Genomic DNA, 21,766 nt, shown 5'->3' with positions numbered 1-21,766 from the left:
CGGTTTAAAGAGCTGAGTCAGCTGACGCAAACAACAATATGAACAAACGTGATGTTGCGATGATAATAGCGTCCTATCACATTGAAACGATACTCGAAGTGGTGGATCAAGGTGGGGGTGCTGGATGAGGGGTAAGACTACGGTCCGTATACGCCATACTTATAGATGCCGTCGCAACCGACCTGGAGTTTAAAGGTCCAGCTGCTTGCTGATTATCAGTGACAGTGAGCTCGACAAGCATTACCACAGTCCTCGACAAGATATTCACCCCACAATCATGCCTAAGGTATTGTTGACAGGTATGAGTCCTTAAGAAGGGTCAATTCCCGACTACTTTAGCCTGCAACTAACTGGGCTTGAATCATTCAGGAGGCAGCGGCTTCATTGCTGCTCATATCCTCGACCAATTGCTGGAGAGAGGGTAAATAAAGTCCCTTAACCTATCGCTGCCAAACAGTGGCTTGAACTTGTGCTGACTGGGCTTTTGAAGCTTTGATGTCGTCACGACAGTGCGGTCAAAAGAGAAGGGCGAGAAGATCCTAGCTGCTCATCCAAATACGCCAAAGGAGAAGCTTTCGTATGTCATCGTTAAGGACGTTGCGCAAGATGGGGCTTTTGATGAGGTATGTACTTGTACCCTCCGCTACGATATTTCACGCTATAACCCAGTACTGATGAATGGTGAACACATAATAGGCTGTCAAATCTGACCCCCCGTTCGACTATGTCCTTCACACGGCGTCCCCTTTTCACTACAACGTCCAGGATCCGGTAAGAGATTTCCTTGACCCGGCTATCAAGGGAACAACGGGCATCTTGAAAGCTATCAAGGCCTACGCACCCAACGTGAAAAGGGTGACGATCACTTCGTCCTTCGCAGCGATCGTCAACGTGAAAAACCACGCAAAGGTCTATAGTGAGGAAGTTTGGAATCCTATCACTTGGGAGGAAGGTTTAGACTCCTCACAGACTTATCGGGCGAGCAAGGTATGAACCCAATCTCCCTGTAAAAGCGCGTCGTAACAAAGCTGACCGCGAACGACGAACAGACCCTGGCAGAAAAAGCCGCTTGGGACTTCGTGGAGAAGGAGAAGCCCAGCTTTGACCTTGCAACAATCAATCCGCCCCTAGTTCTAGGACCTGTCGTGCACTACCTTAGCTCCCTTGACTCCATCAACACCTCCAATGCGCGGATCAGCAGTTTCGTGCGGGGGTTCAGTAAGGATGCGTTACCGCCAACCGGCACGTATGTTTGGGTGGATGTCCGTGATGTCGCGCTAGCCCATGTCAGAACCATCGAGGTGCCGGAGGCCGGAGGGCAGCGATTCTTCATCACCGCTGGTCACTATTCGAACAAGGACATCGTCGACATTATCCGTGACGCGTATCCTGAGCTGGAGGATAGACTGCCGCCTAAGGACGCCCCGAGTGACATGCCTAAAGATGTATACGGATATGACAACTCAAAATCAATGCAGGTTCTGGGTCTTAAGTACCGTGGGTTAAAGGAGTCGGTTGTTGACACGGTCAAGAGCCTGCTGGAGAATGGTGCCTAGAATGGTTTGGTAGATAAGAATTAAACTTAACAGAATATATAGAGGCTCGATTGACTGCACTTTCAGATATAGAGGATTGTAGTCTGGGGACTTATAGTATAGTGGAAGATTGCGTTGACCTCCCAAACGGGCAGGGACTCGTGGTGGAGATTGCGTTTTGTGCGCTCCCGTCCACCGTAGGACTCTATTCGCAACTCCGAGCGGCCGAGCCCAAAATTCTTCCGCGTGTCTCGAGGTATTATAGCGAGCAACATGGCATCAGCAGCCAGGCTATCACCGACAGCGAATTTGCTGCGGAAGTCTCGTCTGTTTGCACTTCCGCAGGCTCTTACTCCCGTGGAGGCTCCTACCTCGAGGCCCTACGCTGAATCCGACACCGCAACCCGGCCTCATCCTATCCGAGCATCTATCGTCACACCGGCATCGTCATTAGCGAGAGGAGATTGGGGTCTCAAGAGACCGCTACCCGCCAAGTCGACATCACAGAAGTCTTCAAGGCCAGTTGTCAGGATCAATGAACTAGACACCTTCGAACATGTCACCGACTTCGAGTCCGCGTCCGATCACACCGTGACTCTGGAGAAATTCCAAGAATTACATATGCCAATCTCCCTCCCTGCGAAGGTACACTTTTCGTCGAACATGGTCACAAGACATCACAGTGTTTTTGATCAGGATGTCGACAACACGGAGGCGAGCGAAAACATTGATCAACCCGACATTAAACAAATCAGACACACTGGACCCTGGCTTTCAGGGCTTACGGATGCGGAGTTCGCTGCTTACTTAAAGAAGGTACAGAAACAGAAACCTCAACTTGTGTTCAAACTTCGAGAGCGTTTCCTGGAAAAGCGAATGGCCGAGATCAGGAATCAGGCTCAAGACAAAGGCGAAGATTTGGAGAATCTGCCCGCTCCTACAGAGGAGGACTTCCAGACATACTTGAAGACGCTGCGCGCCGACCCGTTCGCTCTAGGTCCTGTGGTGTATGAACTGTTGGATCTTCCTGCTACTGCTCCGGTGCCGAATGAGCGGATGCCCAAGAAGTACTACCAGTCGCCCCCAAGTAAAATGGCTTCTCCGGAATACGTGACCAGCGGACCCCCAATAACGCACCCTTCAGCTGGTTTGTCTTATGCAAGGTCGCATGCTTCGATCTACAACCACCCGCAGTATGGTCCTCAGGCCCATCCACGCCCAGTTGAGGCACGTATTTTGCGGCCCAGGGGCAGAGTCAGGGGTAAGAGCGGCAAACCGATTCTCGGTGTTGGTGGTATTGCGGTCGAGGACACGAGCACTATTGCCTTCTCGGAGCAAGGAGGACCCGCGGGTCTATCGGCCTTTGACCCATCCATCCCCGGTGGTGCCAGATATCATGTCACCCCTATCCGGGCTTTTGTCGGCTCAACCGGGCGGATCAGCCTCATAACTAACCGCGCTACCACAAATGCTAAGGCCCCATACGGCATCAAAGACCACAAGGCGGCCAAGTCTTCTCCCCAACGTTACACTTCCTTCGATTTGCGCGCCAGCGACAGAAGAGTCCCCAGGCTAGACCGAGCTCGCACTTTCTCAAAACCCGCTACCGGCTTCGAGCAGCCGGAGAAGTCGACCGAGGACGTTGCGAAGAACCTCCTGAGGACGATCAAGTCCCAATAAACGAATTTGTTGTCGCAATTCTTGTACTTTAAATCCGAACCCTGTTTTCCGTTTCTCAATTACTGTACGAATAGTTTGGGCTTCTGCTGTAGGACTCTACATCAAGCTCATCATGGGCAGCACCGAATACATATGGCAATAATCCTATTAACTAAGTAACTACATACAAGTGATAAGCATTGAGTTGAACCCCAAAACAACCCGCTGGAAGCTGTAAGTGATGACTCAGCAAGCACCAGCCCCAATCACGTGGGCGGTAAATTAGGGCAAGAGCAGGCACCACCAGACATACCCGACAAGCCGACACAATCTCAAATTCCAGCTCGCAAACCGTCAATCAACCAGCCAGCCAACAACCGCCAAAATGGGTCGCGTCAGGACTAAGGTGAGTTGCTAATCTGTTGCAATTGAAGCTGAGGGAGTCGAAATCTTATTAACAACAATTTTTTCTCGCAAAAAATAGACCGTCAAGCGCTCCGCCAAGGTCGTCATTGAGCGTTACTACCCCAAGCTCACGCTCGACTTCGAGACCAACAAGCGTGTCTGCGATGAGATCGCTATCATCCCCTCCAAGCGTCTTCGCAACAAGGTTAGTGCACGAATAAATCACGGCTTGGAAGAAGCGATCGATAAGGAGACGAAAAGGCTAACCCTGGGAATTGCGTTTAGATCGCTGGTTACACCACCCACCTCATGAAGCGTATCCAGCGTGGCCCTGTCCGCGGTATCTCCTTCAAGCTACAGGAGGAGGAGCGTGAGCGTAAGGACCAGTACGTTCCTGAGATCTCTGCGCTCGACGTCTCCCAGACCGAGTCCGGTCAGCTCGATGTCGACTCCGACACCAAGGATCTCCTCAAGAGCCTCGGCGTAAGTTCACTCTTAAGGCCACTATTATAGATGATGCTGGGTCATGGCTAATTTGGTACTCGTAGTTCGACAACCTCAAGGTCAACGTTGTTGCTGTTACCCAGCAGCAGCCCGAGCGCCCTCGCCGCTTCCGCTCTTAGAGGACAATCGGAAAAAAAGTTTAATGATCTTATGCGGCTGATCTATGGTCTGTGACTGTCCGGTCGTGTTTTTGTTACCCTCTGGCTGGCGTGCCGGACTTCGGTAATTTTAGAAACAGCATATGAGAAATGGAACATGGTTGCTGCTGAGAAAGGTGTCGCCGATTCCTTCGGGATGACGCTTGATCGCCAATATATTTCTCGTGTCTTTGAGTCTTCTACGGAAGATGAAGTAGCTGCTAGATGTGAGGGAAGTGTTATGCTGCTAGCCAGCTAGGCTCTCCTGATTCGATGGACCCTGAGAATCATTCGCAGGAAAGGTATGTATGCTGTGCCTGTATAACATTGGGTATCGATATGTAGAACGCCTCGAAAAAGTAAAGATAATTTGCCCATACATAAAATCAAGATTCATGCGGCATATAACCTTCAATGGAGCCTCCCCTTTCGTCTCCAGGCCGCATTTCCGGCGCAGTGGCCTGTGTTACGTTCGCCTTCTCCTGAATGTGGATATCCACCCTGCCGTTTTGGAGGGCAGGATTCAGGTCGCCTCGTTCCATAGCGAGCTCGAGCGACCGAGTATCGTCCCTGACTGATAGCTTCGAGATGTCTTCTGCTACTGCATTGGGTTCCGGCGTTGTGTCCATGTGAAGGTTGTCCAATCGACCAAGGACCTCTTTGACGCTCCCTGAATCCCACATCGCGTTCTTCCCTTTCGCTGATCTGCCCTCTTCAAGTAAAAGGAGCTCTTTTCCTCGCAGGTCGTCTGCCCGTCTCTCCCATACAGGTTCTTCTGCAAGCTGAACGCGAATATACATCGCTCTCTCGGCACATTCATCTGAACACCACATCTCATACTTTTCCTTTGGAACAATGTTCATATCTCGCCCGCGACCTCCAGGTCCGCTCCCCCTAGCGCCCCAGGTTATCCGAAACGCGCCCCTTGACTTCTCTTTGCGGTGCTCCTTCGGACAGAGCCCATAACCGCAGAGGCCTTCGATGTTCCTCTCCTGTATCAGATTATCATAATCCGTAGGCTGAAAGATAATCAGAGAAGATTTGAATTTATGCGTGTCCTCAGCGGAGGGCGCGGCTGGATCGGCCGATGGAGATGACGGAATGGTAAGAAGTTCGAGGATGCGATCGAGAATGAGGTCTTGTGCATTTTTTTGAGCTTGAATGCGGTGGGCATGATGTAGAGCTATTGCCAGATGGCGAGGATCTGTCTCTGGTTTTGAGGGCTTCTGCTTAGGTTTCAGCGGCGAACGTCGAGAACTGCTGGGTCTTGACTTGGGTGGGCTTGTGTTTGACTGTCGAGCGGATGACGCATGAATCGAGGGTAGAGAAGTTTTTAGACCGGAATTATCAGAAGACATGATTCAAAATTTTTTGGTCATATATGGAGAGTTAAATGTGGGATAAAGCTGAGAGATTAGCTTGCGGTTGAGGTGGAACAGGCACGAAGGAGGATGGTCGGGCCGGCAGAAGGCGAAACCCCGGATTCAAGCTGTAGACTTGGTATAAGCTCAATACATGACGACGAGGCACAAAGTTCAAGACCACGCTCTGAAACCGCCAGCTCTCTCTACTGTGACTAGCTTTGTTACACCACGTTGCTCCCTCCTGCAATCGTGGCAGTGTCCTTCATTTCTGCCTGTTGGCTCCGTCATTCTTAGCCGCCGATCGTGCCGTTGGTGGAGCAGAAGCAGGCGGTCTTTACGCTTTACTCTTTCCTCCCTCCGTCTCTCACACTCCAAACCTCCTGCCACTCCTCTTTGCTACTACTGCCCGCCCCTATATCATTGTCGCTGTTGTCCCCTCCTCTTGGCGGTTTTTTTTGCCTCAACCGGATCGTGTGGCAGCCCATACGTATTTGCTTTCTGTAAGTAAATGCATGCCTTCGTTCTCTAGCCGCACCTCTCTCCTTGACACATTCCCACTTCACATCCGCACACCAACCCCACGACGTAGACGTACCCGACATACGTCAACCCCGTCTGACAGTATCCTTCCTTATCTCTCCCAATTATTCATAAAGCATCTCTTACTGCATGGTTCCCGCCTATCTAATTCATGTTAAACCTGCAACAGCTAATGCCAGTGTCGCACCTGATTTCTAGTTACGTGTTGGAACCTCCTCTACTTAGCTCCATCGCGGTCCGCACCTACTGATTACCAACTTCCTCCGCGTGAGGGCCGGCCTCCCCAATGTCTAGCCCGCCATTCACGGTCAAGGCGGTTTTCGAATACGTTTCGGACCACGAGGATGACCTTAATTTTACCATCGGCCAGATCATAACAGTTACTGGTGTGGAGGATGATGAGTGGTACTATGGCGAGTACCTCAGTGAGTCGGGGAACAAGGTAGAAGGCATCTTCCCCAAAAACTTTGTGGAGAAATATGAACCCCCCGCTCCACCGCGGCCAACGCGCCTCAATAGACCGAAGAAAGAACCTGAGGCTGCTGCGCCGCCTGAGCCGGCCACGGCCGAATCGCCTATTGCAGAAACTCGTCCATCTAAGTCCGAGGAAGAGCTAGCTCCTCCACCACGGGAGACGAGAGCGATACCTCCTCCCCAGTCTCCTCCCGCGACTGTGGAACAGACGCCCACTGCTGAGTCGGCACCCACTAAGCCGGCACCGGCGTCCGCGCCAGTCCTTCCACCTGCACCTGCAGCCCAGAGTCCTCCGGAAGAGCCCAGTGAGCCTGCGCCTGCGCCTGCTCCTAAACTTGCATCGAAGCCCTCGCCTCCTGTTGCAGAGAAACCTGCGAGCTCTTCATTTAAGGATCGCATTGCCGCTTTCAATAAACCTGCAGCACCGCCGATTGCGCCGTTTAAGCCGAGCGGCTACTCCTCTCAGTCTTTCATCAAGAAACCCTTTGTTGCACCGCCTCCGAGTAAAAATGCGTATATACCGCCGCCTCGAGAGACACCCGCAGTTCCCTACAAGCGAGAAGAGGACCCTGACATCCGCGATCGGCCAGCACCCGAGCCACCGGTTTCTGAGAACCGACCTGCGCCAACTGAAGGTGCCGAGGAGAATGCGGAGGATCAGCCTAAGCCCACAAGCTTAAAAGAAAGGATTGCACTGCTGCAAAAGCAACAGATGGAGCAAGCCGCTCGTCATGCTGAAGCTGCCCAGAAGAAAGAGAAAGCCAAACGACCTCCAAAGAAGCGTTCAGAAACCCAGGACGAGGGGTTAACTACAGCGGATCCAGCGCCCGAAGACTCCGAGTCTCCAGAGGTCGGCCGGGACCACAGCGTCGAAACGCTGAAGGGTGCAACGGCTGCTGTACCAGCAGTGCATCCCGCCGTTCAAGACCTTGCGAGTGATACAAACGACGCAGATGATTCCGCGGCAGCAGACACTGAGGATGCCGATGAGACTTCTACAGGGAAAGAAGATTCAGAGGATCGCTCACGCGCTCCGGCGCAACGTGAACCCCTCACACGAAAGCTGGCAGAAGAGCACGGAGACGAGGAAGTAGAGAAGGGGAATGAAAAACAAGAGGAAGAGGACGAGGAAGAAGAGGAGGATGAGGAAGAAGATATAGATCCAGAAGTCAGGCGCAGAATGGAACTTCGCGAAAGGATGGCGAAGATGAGTGGCGGCATGGGTATGATGGGTTTCTTTGGTCCTCCTGGTGGCATGCCGGCTCCTGGGCCTGTATCCCGAAAGCCTAAGGCTCCCGTTCAAAGCGAGAAAGACTCTGGTGAATCGGAGACAGTTGCGGCTCCAAGTGCGCCGCCGGTTCCTGTCATGGCCCTACCTGGAATGAACGCCGTTAGATCGCCATTGGCTTCCCCCACTTTGGAAAGGAACGACGAGCCTCGATCAATCGCATCGGTTGAACAATATGGTTCGGCCGGACCTTCTGACAGTGCACCTGTTCCAGAAGATGAGTCTGAGGAGGAAACCCCTCGTCGATCCGTCGATAGGCCACCCCCTACTCCCCATGGTATGTTCCTCATTCACCGTCAATGTCTTCTCTATGTTTTTTGACTGACAATTTCGCTACTTCAGAACGCCCTGTGCCCCCTCCGCTCCCCCCGATGGATACGCGCCCTACTCCTCCTTCTAGCTCTCATGGTCTGCCATCGTCCCCTCCTCAAATTCCGGGAGGTGAGTATTGAGACACCCATTGTCTAGTTCCTTTACCTAATATAAACCCATGTCACCTAGGTCGTCCTGTACCTCCTCCTCCCCCGATGAGGAGCCCTACTTCTGGCGGCGAGGACTCTGATGATGAGCTCTCCGTACACGCGAAAAACATGTCTCTGAACGCTGCGGCTACAAATCAACATTCGGAGCCAGCACCTCCAGTGCCAGACCATCTCGACTCTCGTCGTTCATCAACCTACGATATGACTTCACCGAAGTCACCGACCGTTTCTTCCGAGAAAAGACTGAGTCGACCTCCTCCGCCTGTTCCACAAAATAACCCTCCTGTTCCTACTCAAAATCGGCCGCCTCCCCCACCGCCTCAGCTACCTATTCGACGTAGTTCTACGGCTGATAGTCGGGCCAGTATTCCTCACCCACGTCAGGCTGGTGAGGACGTTGAAGGCGAGGTCACCGAATATGATGGTGATTATGATACCGACATCGCTTCCGGTGCCAAGTTCAAGGATGCATTGAAAGCACATGGTCGGGACTCTAGCATTGATGAAGGAACTGCCACCGACGATCAATCTCTTCAGTCGCCTCGCAGTCCGCCAGAGAACCGTCCACCACCACCGCCTCTTTCTGCTCCCAGAGGGGTTCCGCCTCCTCCACCCTCTCAACCACCAAAAAGTTCCGGTTCTGGCAGAGCTTCTATAGATGCGCCCAGGGCGCCTCCTCCCCCTCCGCCTCAACCCCAGAGGGAGCTCTCTTATGGTCACGATGATGAGTATGATCCATACCGTTATACAGCACCACAACACGGATTGCCTGCACCAAAAGCAGCTCCTGTGCCGACGGGACGACCCGACCTGCCTCCACCACCGCCGCCCCCTGTTCAAGAAGATGACTCGGACGGTCTGTACGACGCATCCCCTGTGCAGACAGCTCCGGAAACCTCGGCACCTCCTCTACCGAGCCAGCCTCCAGCGGCAATCCCGCCGCCGACTCCATTGAGCAACCGTGCATCTTTGGACGTCCCGAGGGCACAACCTGCTGTACGAAGGTCCATGGATGTAGGCCGTCCATCCATGGACCAAGGTTTCATTGCTATGGATCTGGACTTAGCTGAGGGCACGCTGTGGTGGGCTCAGCCGAACGTTCCTCCCCCTGTCCTTCAGAATCGGCAGGATATCCTCCTTGAGTTCGAAGAGTCTAGCTCTTCGAAGCGAGGCGGGAAGACTACGATCACCAAGGACGTGTACGTCCTATTCCGTGATTACTCCCAGACTGTGATTTCTGTGAGTTTTGATGCCCGCAACCCAGCGGACGCAGTGCTGGAACAACGTCATGAGCAGCCTCCTCTACCTCCTCGCCAGGATCAGCTTGAGAATGCCCATGTCCAAGTCGGTACTCGTGTTTCTGAGGGCGTTACGGCTATTCAGAACACCACTGTAGCTGATGGTACGCCGTTCGGACTTGTTAAGCACTTATTAGACCCCTTGTCAGACGCACTTCGCCCTGTCGGTAACCGTGCGTACGGTGCTTTGGTTTACTCCAATATGGCCAATGCTTCCGTGCAGCAACATGACGAGATCCGCCCCGGCGATATCGTAAGCTTCCGCAATGCACGCTTCCAAGGCCACCGCGGTACAATGCATCAAAAGTACAGTGCTGAGGTTGGCAAACCCGACCACGTTGGCGTCGTTGTTGACTGGGATGGAAAGAAGAAGAAGATTCGTGCCTGGGAGCAGGGCCGCGAGAGCAAGAAGGTCAAGATGGAAAGTTTCAAGCTGGACGACCTCCGTAGCGGCGAGTGCAAGGTTTGGCGAGTAATGCCTCGCAGCTGGGTCGGATGGGATAATTAAAAGACAACAACGCGCACCTTGCCTAATAATGCTTGATGACGACCTTAACGTGGGATGAGCTTCCAGATCAAACCCGCAATGACACCTGATGATTGATTCCCTTCAAGCGAGAGTTCAACATGCACATGCGCCTCGTTCAATCTTACTCTCCTGCTACACTACAAGCTCGACACGAAGAGAAGATGGATGGATAGATGATTTGTTTCTGGTACATTTTAATGTTCTGCACGTACATGGATTAATACGACCTTTTAGCCAACCCCTGTATTGTTCGCCGTCCATTCTGTGATCACCTCAATCTGTTCTCGAATATAGCATTTGTTCCATGTACTTATTGATCCTGTTATCGTTTCATGTAGCATTGCTCAAAAACCGTTCTCTTATCTTGTGGACCGAAGAGTCGTAGTATGTATGCTCATATACTTCTCTGATAACATAGGACTTTGTTCTCGTACTCTCTCCCGCTTGGTATTCGGACTTCCTTGTGCCCTGATTCCGGTACTATGGAAACAGCCTTTAGTTCAGAAGGTGCTAGACACTGGGATTAGAGCTGGGCCGAGCACTGGAATAATCGAATGCTCCATTTTATCGACCAGTGTAAACAAGAAAAATCATCATAAAAGTCTTAATGCATCCATGTTTGCTGACCAGAGAAATCATACAGCAATCCGCTATACTTGTTGATAGCGAAGCAGCCTACAGCCCGTTGGCTGCCTATCACAAGGTTTGTAACTTGCGTTAAGGGGTGCAATGTGACTGTCGCAGTATCGTCAATCAACGTTAGTAGTCTTCCAATATCTGGTCGGCTTGTCCATCCCGGACGGATTGCCTCCACGTCCCAGCTGGAAGCTCCAGGATTAGTTTCGAGGATCTGGGACAAGTGTTTGCTATTCTGCTCAAAAAAGGAGAAATGATCACCATATCCCTGCCACGAGAAGTCCGGCAGTAGATCGAGCAGGTCTTTGCTCTTCTACTACCGTGAATGGAAGAGGACATTGCAAGAGGCCTGTGACTGTTTGACCAGACGCAACGCTATATTCGAAATCTTTGTCTTTTTCACTCTTTGAAAATTGGGGCCATTGGTAACCAGAATCCTTCTGCTAAACGGTCTATAGCACGAAGGTTGTTAGCCCCGTTGGAAAACTTGGTGCGCTTGATTTATGTTGATTATCTTCAGGAAAACGTATCAGCAACCTGTACATTTAATCTGAGAGATTCCAGTTACCAAGAACCATGAATTCATACGTGGACCGGGATGTTGTAACTGTAAGGATGGCCCTATAGCTTTCCTGCAAAGGATTAGAGCGTCCTCTACAGACTTCGGCTGGATAACGCTGTAAATACTTTCTGAATTATGCTCGGGAACCTAAGGTAATGATCGGCCCCAACAGACTAAGCGTAAAATGACTGTTTCTGACGAAAGAATGTTAAGTGACTCGAAAGCAAGACGGAAAGGATAACACGCTTCATACTCCATAATGCTTGGAGTGAGCGAAGCAGCCACGATCACTGTCTACAAGACCCTTCGCGTAGAAAGGATAAGAGGGCCTCAAACTGAGAAGGGAGATAATTTGGTAGCTTTGTAATAATAACACTGAACAGGAAGGCGCAATGAGATGCTCATGATGTGCGGTACTAGTAGTAGGTAAGGCAGCAAATAGCGCTGCCCCAGGCATCATTGACCAGTGCGTGACCAACAAGCGGAACTAACTCTAGGCCCTTCTGACCTCCAGGCTCCGTGCCGCCTCTCCTTCTGTCCCACAGACTCACACTACGCCTTGAATTCTTCCTCATGCTCTTGTTGTCATCTTGAATGCCCCAGAGGCTGCCGTCAAATGTGCCCCCTAGGGAGCGGTTTCAAAGATGGCGCAAGCAGGTCCGATCACGGACGTCACCCAGAGGCTCTTCATCGAGCTGAAGTCTAAGAACGAGGAAACGCGGGTCCGAGCTGCTTACGAGCTTTACGAAAATGTTCTTGCCATCTCAAGAGGTAGACTAAGTTTTCACGTCATCATTCTATGCTGAGTGCTGATTTGCGGATTACTTTCTCATAGACTGGCCTCCCGAGAAGTTCATTGAATTCTATAACGCCGTTAGTCAACGCATCGCCCAGCTTGTTGTCACCGGCAGTGATGCACACGAAAGGATCGGCGGTCTCCTAGCTCTTGACCGACTAATAGATTTCGATGGCGTGGACAATGCGCAGAAGACAACGAGGTTCGCCAGCTATTTGCGGAGCGCCCTGCGCAGCAGCGATAATGCCGTACTTGTCTACGCCGCTCGGGCACTTGGTCGCCTGGCGAAGCCCGGTGGTGCCCTTACTGCAGAATTGGTTGAGAGTGAAATACAGTCGGCACTGGAATGGCTTCAGTCTGAACGACAAGAAGGTCGACGGTTTGCTGCGGTGCTGGTTATTCGGGAGCTCGCTAAAGGGTCGCCCACGCTTCTTTACGGGTTCGTTCCTCAGATCTTCGAACTCATCTGGGTTGCTCTGAGAGACCCCAAGGTACTTATCCGAGAGACTGCTGCAGAAGCAGTAAGTGAATGCTTCGAAATCATTGCTGCGAGAGATATACAGGTTCGGCAGCTATGGTTTGCGAGAATATACGAGGAAGCGCTCCAGGGCTTGAAGTCGAATAATGTGGACTGGATCCATGGATCACTCTTGGTTCTTAAGGAACTTCTCCTCAAAGGAGCCATGTTCATGAATGAACATTATCGAAATGCGTGTGAAATCGTGCTTCGTCTCAAGGACCACCGAGACCCGAAAATTCGGACGCAAGTTGTTCTCACAATTCCCATTCTTGCCTCCTACGCTCCGGTTGATTTCACCGAAACATACCTGCATAGATTCATGGTGTATCTTCAAGCCCAGCTCAAAAAGGACAAGGAGCGCAATGCTGCTTTCATAGCTATCGGAAAGATTGCAAATGCGGTGGGTGTAGCTATTGCACAATACCTTGATGGTATCATTGTTTACATCCGCGAAGGACTGGCCCTGAAAGCGTAAGTATAAACTCCCAACCTTTCTTTTCCCTTTTGTTATTTTTATATATCCCCCCAGCCTTAATCTGACGCTAATGATTGGCAGCAAAAATCGAGCTGCCATTAATGAAGCGCCAATGTTTGAGTGTATTAGTATGCTCTCGCTGGCTGTTGGGCAGGCTCTCAGCAAATACATGGAATCGCTCCTCGATCCCATCTTTGCATGTGGCTTAAGTGAATCCCTGACACAGGCTCTTGTTGATATGGCTCATTATATTCCACCAATCAAGCCCACGATTCAAGTAAAGCTGCTGGATATGCTTAGCCTGATTCTTGATGGGACGCCTTTTCGCCCCCTAGGTTGTCCGGAAAGCAGGCTACCTCCGCTGCCGTCTTTCGCCAAAGACTTCACCCTGCAAGAACTGCATTCTGACGCTGAAATTGCGCTGGCTCTCCACACCCTGGGAAGCTTCGATTTTTCTGGTCATATTTTGAATGAATTTGTGCGCGACGTTGCCATTCACTATGTTGAAAACGACAACCCTGAAATTCGGAAGGCTGCGGCTCTTACCTGCTGCCAGCTATTTGTGCATGACCCCATTATCAATCAGACCAGCAGCCACTCAATACAGGTTGTTAGCGAGGTCATCGACAAGCTATTGACCGTTGGTGTCGGCGACCCTGATCCTGAGATTAGACGCACTGTGCTATGGTCCTTGGATCGCAAATTTGACCGGCACCTTGCACGGCCAGAAAATATCCGATGCCTCTTCTTGGCCGTGAATGATGAAGTGTTCGCTGTCAGAGAGGCAGCGATCTGCATAATTGGCCGCCTTTCCAGTGTCAACCCAGCCTACGTATTCCCTCCCCTAAGGAAGTTGCTGGTGAACTTGCTCACTGGACTTGGGTTCGCAAGCACTGCTCGCCAGAAGGAAGAAAGTGCACAGCTTATTAGCCTTTTTGTTTCGAATGCCACGAAACTTATCCGGTCGTACGTCGACCCTATGGTTACGACTCTGCTACCGAAAGCAGTTGATGCCAATCACGGCGTCGCCTCCACAACACTGAAAGCTGTCGGAGAACTTGCAAGCGTTGGGGGCAGCGATATGAAAGCCTACCTGCCTAAGCTGATGCCAATCGTTCTGGATGCCTTGCAGGACCTTTCATCTCATGCTAAGAGAGAAGCGGCTTTGCGAACATTGGGCCAGATAGCCAGCAACTCAGGCTACGTTATCGACCCGTACACCGACCACCCTCATCTGCTGGCGGTGCTTATTGGTATCATCAAGACGGAGCAGGCAGGATCGCTTCGCAAGGAAACGATAAAAGTTCTAGGAATTCTAGGTGCACTGGACCCTTATAAATACCAGCAAATAAGCGAAACCGCACCAGACGTCCACCATATCAACGAAGTACAAGTGGTGTCAGACGTTAGTCTTATTATGCAAGGCCTTGCCCCTTCCAATGAAGAGTACTACCCAACTGTTGTTATCCATACTCTCATGCAGAACATACTTCGCGAGAACTCCCTTGCGCAATATCATTCTGCTGTCATCGACGCGATTGTTACGATCTTTAAGACCCTTGGCTTGAAGTGTGTCCCCTTCCTTGGCCAGATCATTCCTGGTTTCATTTCTGTCATTCGAGGTTCACCCTCAAGCCGGCTCGAATCTTATTTCAACCAAATGGCAATCCTTGTCAATATTGTGCGGCAGCACATCAGAGCCTTTCTTCCTGAAATAATTGAGGTCATTCGGGAATTCTGGGACACGTCATATCAGGTTCAAGCGACCATTCTCTCGCTTGTGGACGCGATAGCCAAGTCCCTTGAGGGTGAATTTAAGAAGTACCTTGCAAATCTCATTCCTCCAATGCTGGACACACTGGAAAAGGATAATACTCCGCGCCGCCAGCCTTCCGAGAGGATTTTGCATAGCTTCTTAGTATTCGGCTCCAGTGGCGAAGAGTACATGCATCTGATTGTGCCCTCCATTGTGCGTCTGTTTGATAGGTCCCAGAACCCAGCGAGCATCAGAAAGTCAGCTATTGACAGCTTGACCAAACTTTCGCGACAAGTGAATGTCTCCGATTTTGCGTCCTTGATTGTACACTCCCTTTCTCGAGTCGTTGCCGGCAACGACCGTATGTTACGACAGGCTGCTATGGATTGCATATGCTCTTTGATATTCCAGCTTGGCCAGGATTTCAACCATTATATTCATCTGCTGAACAAGGTCTTGAAGCATCATCAAGTCAATCACGTGAACTATCAGATCCTTGTCACAAAGCTCCAGAAAGGAGACCCGCTCCCACAGGATCTCAATCCTGACGAGAGCTATGCCCCATTGGCGGATGACGCGAACTATGCAGAGATCGGTCAAAAGAAGATGGTGGTCAATCAACAACATCTTAAGAACGCCTGGGACGCTTCGCAAAAGTCGACTCGCGAAGACTGGCAAGAATGGATCCGGAGGTTCAGTGTAGAGCTTTTGAAAGAATCACCTTCGCCGGCGCTGCGTGCTTGTGCCAGCCTGGCGGGCATCTACCAACCCCTCGCTAGGGATCTATTCAATGCCGCTTTCGTCTCCTGTTGGACGGAATTGTACGACCAGTACCAGGAAGAGCTGGTTCGGTCAATCGAAAAAGCCCTCACCTCGCCGAACATTCCACCGGAAATTCTTCAGATCTTGCTCAATCTTGCTGAGTTTATGGAGCACGACGACAAGGCGCTGCCGATTGATATCCGCACTCTTGGAAAATATGCTGCCAAATGTCACGCGTTCGCAAAGGCGCTCCACTACAAAGAACTCGAGTTCGAGCAAGATCAGAACTCTGGAGCTGTAGAGGCACTCATTACTATCAACAATCAGCTCCAGCAATCCGATGCCGCTATTGGTATCCTTCGGAAGGCTCAGGCGTATCGGGATGTTGAACTGAAGGAGACCTGGTTTGAGAAACTTCAGCGATGGGAAGAAGCCCTTGCAGCTTACAAACGTCGTGAGAAGATTGACCCCGACTCTTTCGGTATCACAATGGGGAAAATGCGCTGTCTACATGCTCTTGGAGAATGGAAAGTGTTGTCTGACCTCGCTCAGGAGAAGTGGAACCAGGCCTCTCTAGAACACCGGAAATCAATCGCTCCTCTCGCTGCGGCAGCTGCATGGGGTCGCGGTCAATGGGAGCTGATGGATTCGTACCTAGGAGTTATGAAAGAACAATCTCCTGACCGTTCGTTCTTTGGGGCAATACTGGCAATTCATCGCAACCAATTTGATGAAGCCATTATGTACATCGAAAAGGCCCGGAACGGCCTTGACACGGAACTCTCAGCACTTCTCGGAGAGTCATATAACCGTGCCTACAATGTAGTTGTTCGCGTTCAAATGCTTGCTGAACTCGAGGAGATCATCACCTACAAACAGAATGTTGGTGATCCCGAGAGACAAGAGGCAATGCGCCAGACCTGGAACAGGCGACTTCTCGGCTGCCAGCAGAATGTAGAGGTATGGCAGCGCATGCTCAAGGTCAGAGCACTTGTTACAACACCGCGAGAGAACCTAGACATGTGGATCAAGTTTGCCAATTTGTGTCGCAAATCAAACCGCATGGGGTTAGCGGAACGTTCTCTCGCCTCTCTAGAAACTGTCATCCCTGACGGCAACGGCGGCACTCGCACTATCTCCCCACCAGAAGTCACATATGCTCGCTTGAAGTTTAGCTGGGCAACTGGCCGCCAACGCGAGGCCCTTCATATGCTCCGTGAATTTACTGCCAACCTAACAGAAGACTTCACTCGCTTCAATGCACTTGTTGCCTCACAATCTGACCATAACGGTATCAACGGCGTTAATGGTATCGCAGAAGGAAACCATACCGATATCATGGCCCTTCGAGAGCGCGTTGGTGATGTCAACAAGTTTAGAAAGCTCCTTGCAAAGAGTTATCTAAGACTTGGTGAGTGGCAAACGGCTCTACAACGAGGGGACTGGCGGCCAGAGCATGTCCGCGAAGTACTCAACGCATATTCAGCAGCCACCAGGTACAACCGCGATTCCTACAAAGCCTGGCACTCATGGGCCCTGGCCAACTTTGAGGTCGTGACGACAATTGCCAGCCAGGCAAGTAAGGACGGCGGAAATCTGGCATTGGTTCCAGGGCATATCGTAACAGAACATGTGATTCCTGCGATTCGCGGCTTTTTTAGGTCCATTGCCCTCTCTTCGACGTCGTCTCTTCAGGATACTCTTCGGTTGCTCACTCTCTGGTTCAACCATGGTGGTGACCAGGAGGTGAACTCGGTCGTTACAGAGGGTTTCACGGCTGTTAATATCGACACGTGGCTCGCCGTCACTCCTCAGCTTATTGCCCGCATCAATCAGCCCAACTTCAGGGTTCGCAGCGCCGTTCATCGCTTGCTTGCTGAAGTTGGCAAGGCACATCCCCAAGCCCTCGTGTATCCGCTCACAGTTGCGATGAAGTCGAATGTTGCCCGACGATCACAGTCCGCAGGCAACATTATGGAGAGCATGCGGACACACAGTGCAAACCTAGTGGAGCAGGCTGATCTTGTAAGTCATGAGCTGATTAGGGTCGCTGTTCTGTGGCACGAACTCTGGCACGAAGGACTGGAAGAGGCGTCACGTCTCTATTTCGGTGACCATAACGTGGATGGGATGTTTGCAACTCTCGCACCGCTTCATGAAATGCTTGATAAAGGTGCTGAAACCCTGCGCGAAGTATCGTTTGCCCAAGCTTTCGGACGTGACCTGGCTGAGGCCAAGCATTACTGCATGCTCTATCGCGAGACGGAAGAAATCGGTGACCTAAACCAAGCGTGGGATTTGTATTACACAGTGTTCCGCAAAATCAGCCGACAGCTACCACAGTTATCAACCCTAGATCTCAAATACGTCTCGCCCAAACTCAAGGATTGCGTGGACCTTGATCTCGCTGTTCCTGGTACCTACCAAAGTGGCAGGCCCATTATCCGAATCATCAGTTTCGATCCAATCCTACATGTTCTTCAAACGAAGAAGCGACCACGGAGGATGACTTTGAAGGGCAGTGACGGCAGCTCCTACATGTATGTGGTGAAGGGCCACGAAGATATCCGACAAGATGAGAGAGTCATGCAGTTATTCGGCCTGGTCAACACTCTTCTCGATAACGATAGTGAAAGCTTCAAGCGGCATCTAACGGTGCAGCGCTTCCCGGCCATTCCTCTGTCTCAGAACTCTGGTATCATCGGCTGGGTCACCAATAGTGACACCCTCCATGCTTTGATAAAAGAATACCGGGAAACGCGGCGTATTCTCCTCAACATCGAGCATAGGATCATGTTACAGATGGCTCCAGACTATGACAATCTAACGCTCATGCAGAAGGTTGAAGTATTTGGCTATGCGATGGACAACACAACCGGGAAGGATCTGTACCGTGTTCTGTGGTTGAAGAGTAAGAGCTCCGAAGCCTGGCTTGAGCGTCGTACCAACTACACTCGTTCACTTGGAGTCATGTCCATGGTCGGCTACATCCTTGGTCTAGGTGACCGCCACCCGTCCAATCTTCTTCTGGACAGAGTGACCGGCAAAGTGGTTCATATTGACTTTGGTGACTGCTTCGAAGTTGCCATGCATCGTGAAAAGTATCCGGAGCGCGTGCCATTCCGTTTGACGCGTATGTTGACGTTTGCGATGGAAGTCAGCAACATTGAAGGAAGCTACCGGATCACTTGTGAAGCTGTCATGCGGGTGATACGTGAGAACAAGGACTCGCTGATGGCCGTTCTGGAGGCTGTAAGTTACCTTTTCCTCATATAATCCACTATTTGCTAACTTAATATAGTTTATTCACGACCCTCTAATCAACTGGCGTCTGGGAATTCGCGAGTCTCCTGACCGAATGCCATTTAACGCGGAGCGTCGTCAATCGATTGTCTCCAATGTCAACCTCGAGCACGGCGTCCAACCCAGCAACTTCTCTCGGCACCGTCGGCCTTCAATCCTTGAAGGTGGTATTCTCGACGCTCAAGAAGGGGTGCCTAATGAGGCACGTGAGGCTCAGAATGCAAGAGCCTTACAGGTGCTTGCTCGGGTGCGGGAGAAGCTGACCGGCCGGGACTTTAAGCCTAGCGAAGAGCTCAATGTTAGCGATCAAGTTGACAAGCTTCTTGCACAGGCAACTAGTGTTGAGAACATCTGTCAGCATTGGATTGGATGGTGCAGTTTCTGGTGATTGTTTTTCTTTTCATTCCCTCCGTGGATTTTTTGTGTTCAGGGTCTCTCGATGGCGATGACGGTTTTGCATGGATGAGTTTCATGAGTTCGGCTGTAGCATAATGTTCTGCTATGCCGTCTATTTCTAAGAGAGGATTGGTGGTTATGATTCTAGTTGTCTAGACGGCTTTCTACTGCTACCGGTGGAGTATATAATATGAATCTTTCACGTGCTCACCTTCAAATGTGTGGAACTACTGCCAGCAGTGAATGAGTAGATAGAAGCTCTGATAGTTTACTGAACATTTACCAGTTTGAAAGGAGTGATCAGAGTTAGGCCTCGGCGCAGTGATCCAATCTAAGTGTTATTAGCCACAACTGCAGAGGGCCCGAACCGAGGTCACGGGCAGAAATCAACTCCAGCTTCGACTCCTCATCGTCTTCTATTCCTCTTCATCTAGCTACAGTTGCATCTTGTCATTCTATTATCATCTAGTGTCCTCACAGGACAGGAGCATCATGCCTCCCGCTCCACAACCCGATCCTGGGGTAAATCCGGTCCTCCGCAACGCCCTCGCTATCTCCTTGAGCGCCAAAGAATACAGGGCCCTTCACGACCACGTCCAGTTGTATCCCTCCATACAGAGCAAACTGCTCACTCCAGCACGATTCGAAGCGATTACTCGGTCGAAAAATAAATACAATGAAGCTGCCGTGCGGTCGGCGCTGCGCGTCTTCTTGGGATCGGGAGTCGCTCTGAAGATACTCAAATTTATCGCCGGTCGCATCTCGAAGGTCCCAGTAGAGTGAGAACACCTACTCTATCGGTCATTATGGAAGAACAGGAGACCGCTAAACCTTGCTTGTTAGAACGAAGGACCGCACTTCACTACTCCGCTCTGCGATCTTGCGCATATCTACAGCGCTGTCGCTCATGGTATTGCTGCACCGACTCCTTCATCGCTTCTTCGTCCGATTACGCGCGAACCTACGCACCGATGAAGCCGCACCTTTCCGTGAGCGCAACCCGCGGGTCTCGAAAGCACTAACATCGCGATGTGCGCCCGCTGTCGGAGCCAGTTTGGCGGGCCTTGCTCTGGGAATCTGCACAAGCGACCAGCTGCGGATGACGCTCGCAATCTACACAGCTACACGGGGGTTGGAGGCGGTCTACAATGTGATGGACGAGAAAGGATGGCTGAAGAACAAACCGCGGTGGTTTGGAAGCTGGCTGTTGATGCCCGTGTCGCTCGCGCAGCTGTTCCACGCGTTTGTGTTTGACCGCGAGGCGATGCCCAAGGTTGGTGGTCCGGTTATCGCTCGGGATGCAGTAACTGACTAGCAGCAGTGGATGGCAGCTGCAATCTTGAAGCTATCTCCAACTTATATCCACGCCCGGCCAGCTACTCTGCCACTAGAATTTGCCTGGCCTGAGAGGGAAGCGATCGTGGACTCACTTGCGGTGATTGCTAAGCTTCGATGGCCGTAAGTTTCTCGAACTCTTCTGAAGGCGACGCTAACAGTTGCAGGGCGTTTGTCTCGCCTATACTTCACCCGGCCAGTCCCAATGTCTTGCCTACGGGACTCCAGTTCATCTCGCCCATAACTGGACCAGCACATCCATCAATCCCCAATTTATCATGTGCCCTGCTCCATCCCAGTAGCCCAAGCTGTGCCACAGCTTTCACGCACCACCTCCTCACCTCTGTATCCGCCTTGGGGCAGTTCTTCACATTGGTAGCATTCGCGCGGTCGGCGCTCGATGTAAAAGGCTGGCTCACTCAGCCGATCACCACGATAAACGAACTCTCAAGACATATCATCGCAAGCACCGCGGTCGTCGCAGCAGCGGTCGGATCGGCCTGGGGAAGCTTGTGCCTGTGTAATGCAGTGCTGCCCCGGTCAGTATTTCCGACGCAGCGGTTCTACCTTAGCGGCGCACTTGCGGGAATACCGTTCGCCTTCCTTGGAAAAGGAAAAAATAGCCGCAACGTGTGCTTGTACTTTTTCCGCACTGCCGTGGACTCAGTATGGAAGGCCGGGGTCAAGCGGGGATTGTGGAAAGGGTGGAGAGGCGGAGAGCTTTGGCTCTTTGTCGTTGCCTGGGCCACTCTGGGCTGCGTTCTCGAGGCGCGACCGGGCGCGCTGCAGGGTCCTGGATTTAGGAAGCTGCTGGCCTGGTCGAGGGGAGAAGGATGGACCGATCCGCTTGAGAAGCGGAGGCGACGGTGATCTTATTTCTTGTACAGAGCAATTCCGCTTTCATGCACTAATGATCTATGTTGAGAGTAGTCAACTTGTAGTGTACAGGAAGGGCAGTTTTCCCCGCATCTACAGCTCGGAATCCTTTTCTCCTCTGGAAGCCCTTTTCC

General features: G+C 51.5%; 7 protein-coding genes across 7 annotated transcripts, besides 1 other annotated feature; 6 read left to right on the top strand and 1 right to left on the bottom strand.

The window, feature by feature from the left end:
* Nucleotides 1–21,766: part of a sequence feature (contig 1.102 645..132643(-1)) that runs on past both edges of the window.
* ANIA_05977 (SDR family oxidoreductase) lies at nucleotides 215–1,603 on the top strand. Its single transcript, XM_658489.2, has 5 exons — nucleotides 215–299; nucleotides 370–421; nucleotides 491–623; nucleotides 697–987; nucleotides 1,050–1,603. The coding sequence occupies exons 1-5, from the start codon at nucleotides 278–280 to the stop codon at nucleotides 1,554–1,556; spliced, it is 1,005 nt and encodes a 334-aa protein (XP_663581.1). The 5' UTR covers nucleotides 215–277; the 3' UTR covers nucleotides 1,557–1,603.
* On the top strand, nucleotides 1,789–3,345 carry ANIA_05978 (mitochondrial 37S ribosomal protein bS1m). Its single transcript, XM_658490.2, has one exon. It carries the CDS (start codon nucleotides 1,809–1,811, stop codon nucleotides 3,213–3,215), a length of 1,407 nt encoding a protein of 468 aa, XP_663582.1. The 5' UTR covers nucleotides 1,789–1,808; the 3' UTR covers nucleotides 3,216–3,345.
* On the top strand, nucleotides 3,545–4,370 carry ANIA_05979 (40S ribosomal eS17 domain-containing protein). Its single transcript, XM_658491.2, has 4 exons — nucleotides 3,545–3,600; nucleotides 3,679–3,804; nucleotides 3,885–4,082; nucleotides 4,148–4,370. The coding sequence occupies exons 1-4, from the start codon at nucleotides 3,580–3,582 to the stop codon at nucleotides 4,220–4,222; spliced, it is 420 nt and encodes a 139-aa protein (XP_663583.1). The 5' UTR covers nucleotides 3,545–3,579; the 3' UTR covers nucleotides 4,223–4,370.
* On the bottom strand, nucleotides 4,627–5,598 carry ANIA_05980 (Rtr1/RPAP2 family protein phosphatase; the record flags this gene model as incomplete). The annotated part of the gene is made up of 1 exon (XM_658492.1): nucleotides 4,627–5,598. The coding sequence occupies one exon, from the start codon at nucleotides 5,596–5,598 to the stop codon at nucleotides 4,627–4,629; it is 972 nt and encodes a 323-aa protein (XP_663584.1).
* On the top strand, nucleotides 6,431–10,194 carry ANIA_05981 (SH3 domain protein; the record flags this gene model as incomplete). Its single annotated transcript, XM_658493.1, has 3 exons — nucleotides 6,431–8,183; nucleotides 8,249–8,347; nucleotides 8,408–10,194. The coding sequence occupies 3 exons, from the start codon at nucleotides 6,431–6,433 to the stop codon at nucleotides 10,192–10,194; spliced, it is 3,639 nt and encodes a 1,212-aa protein (XP_663585.1).
* Nucleotides 12,058–19,413, top strand: tor (phosphatidylinositol kinase-related protein kinase torA; the record flags this gene model as incomplete). The annotated part of the gene is made up of 4 exons (XM_050612292.1): nucleotides 12,058–12,184; nucleotides 12,249–13,200; nucleotides 13,286–18,974; nucleotides 19,024–19,413. The coding sequence occupies 4 exons, from the start codon at nucleotides 12,058–12,060 to the stop codon at nucleotides 19,411–19,413; spliced, it is 7,158 nt and encodes a 2,385-aa protein (XP_050467029.1).
* Nucleotides 19,914–21,680, top strand: ANIA_05983 (uncharacterized protein; the record flags this gene model as incomplete). The annotated part of the gene is made up of 4 exons (XM_658495.2): nucleotides 19,914–20,200; nucleotides 20,265–20,694; nucleotides 20,767–20,879; nucleotides 20,957–21,680. The coding sequence occupies 4 exons, from the start codon at nucleotides 19,914–19,916 to the stop codon at nucleotides 21,624–21,626; spliced, it is 1,500 nt and encodes a 499-aa protein (XP_663587.1). The 3' UTR covers nucleotides 21,627–21,680.

This window comes from Aspergillus nidulans, chromosome I (assembly GCF_000011425.1).
Source record: "Aspergillus nidulans FGSC A4 chromosome I".
Classification (NCBI taxonomy): Eukaryota; Fungi; Ascomycota; class Eurotiomycetes; order Eurotiales; family Aspergillaceae; genus Aspergillus; species Aspergillus nidulans.
The sequence above is the reverse complement of the archived record's forward strand: the minus strand, read 5'-3'. Positions and strand labels throughout refer to the sequence as shown.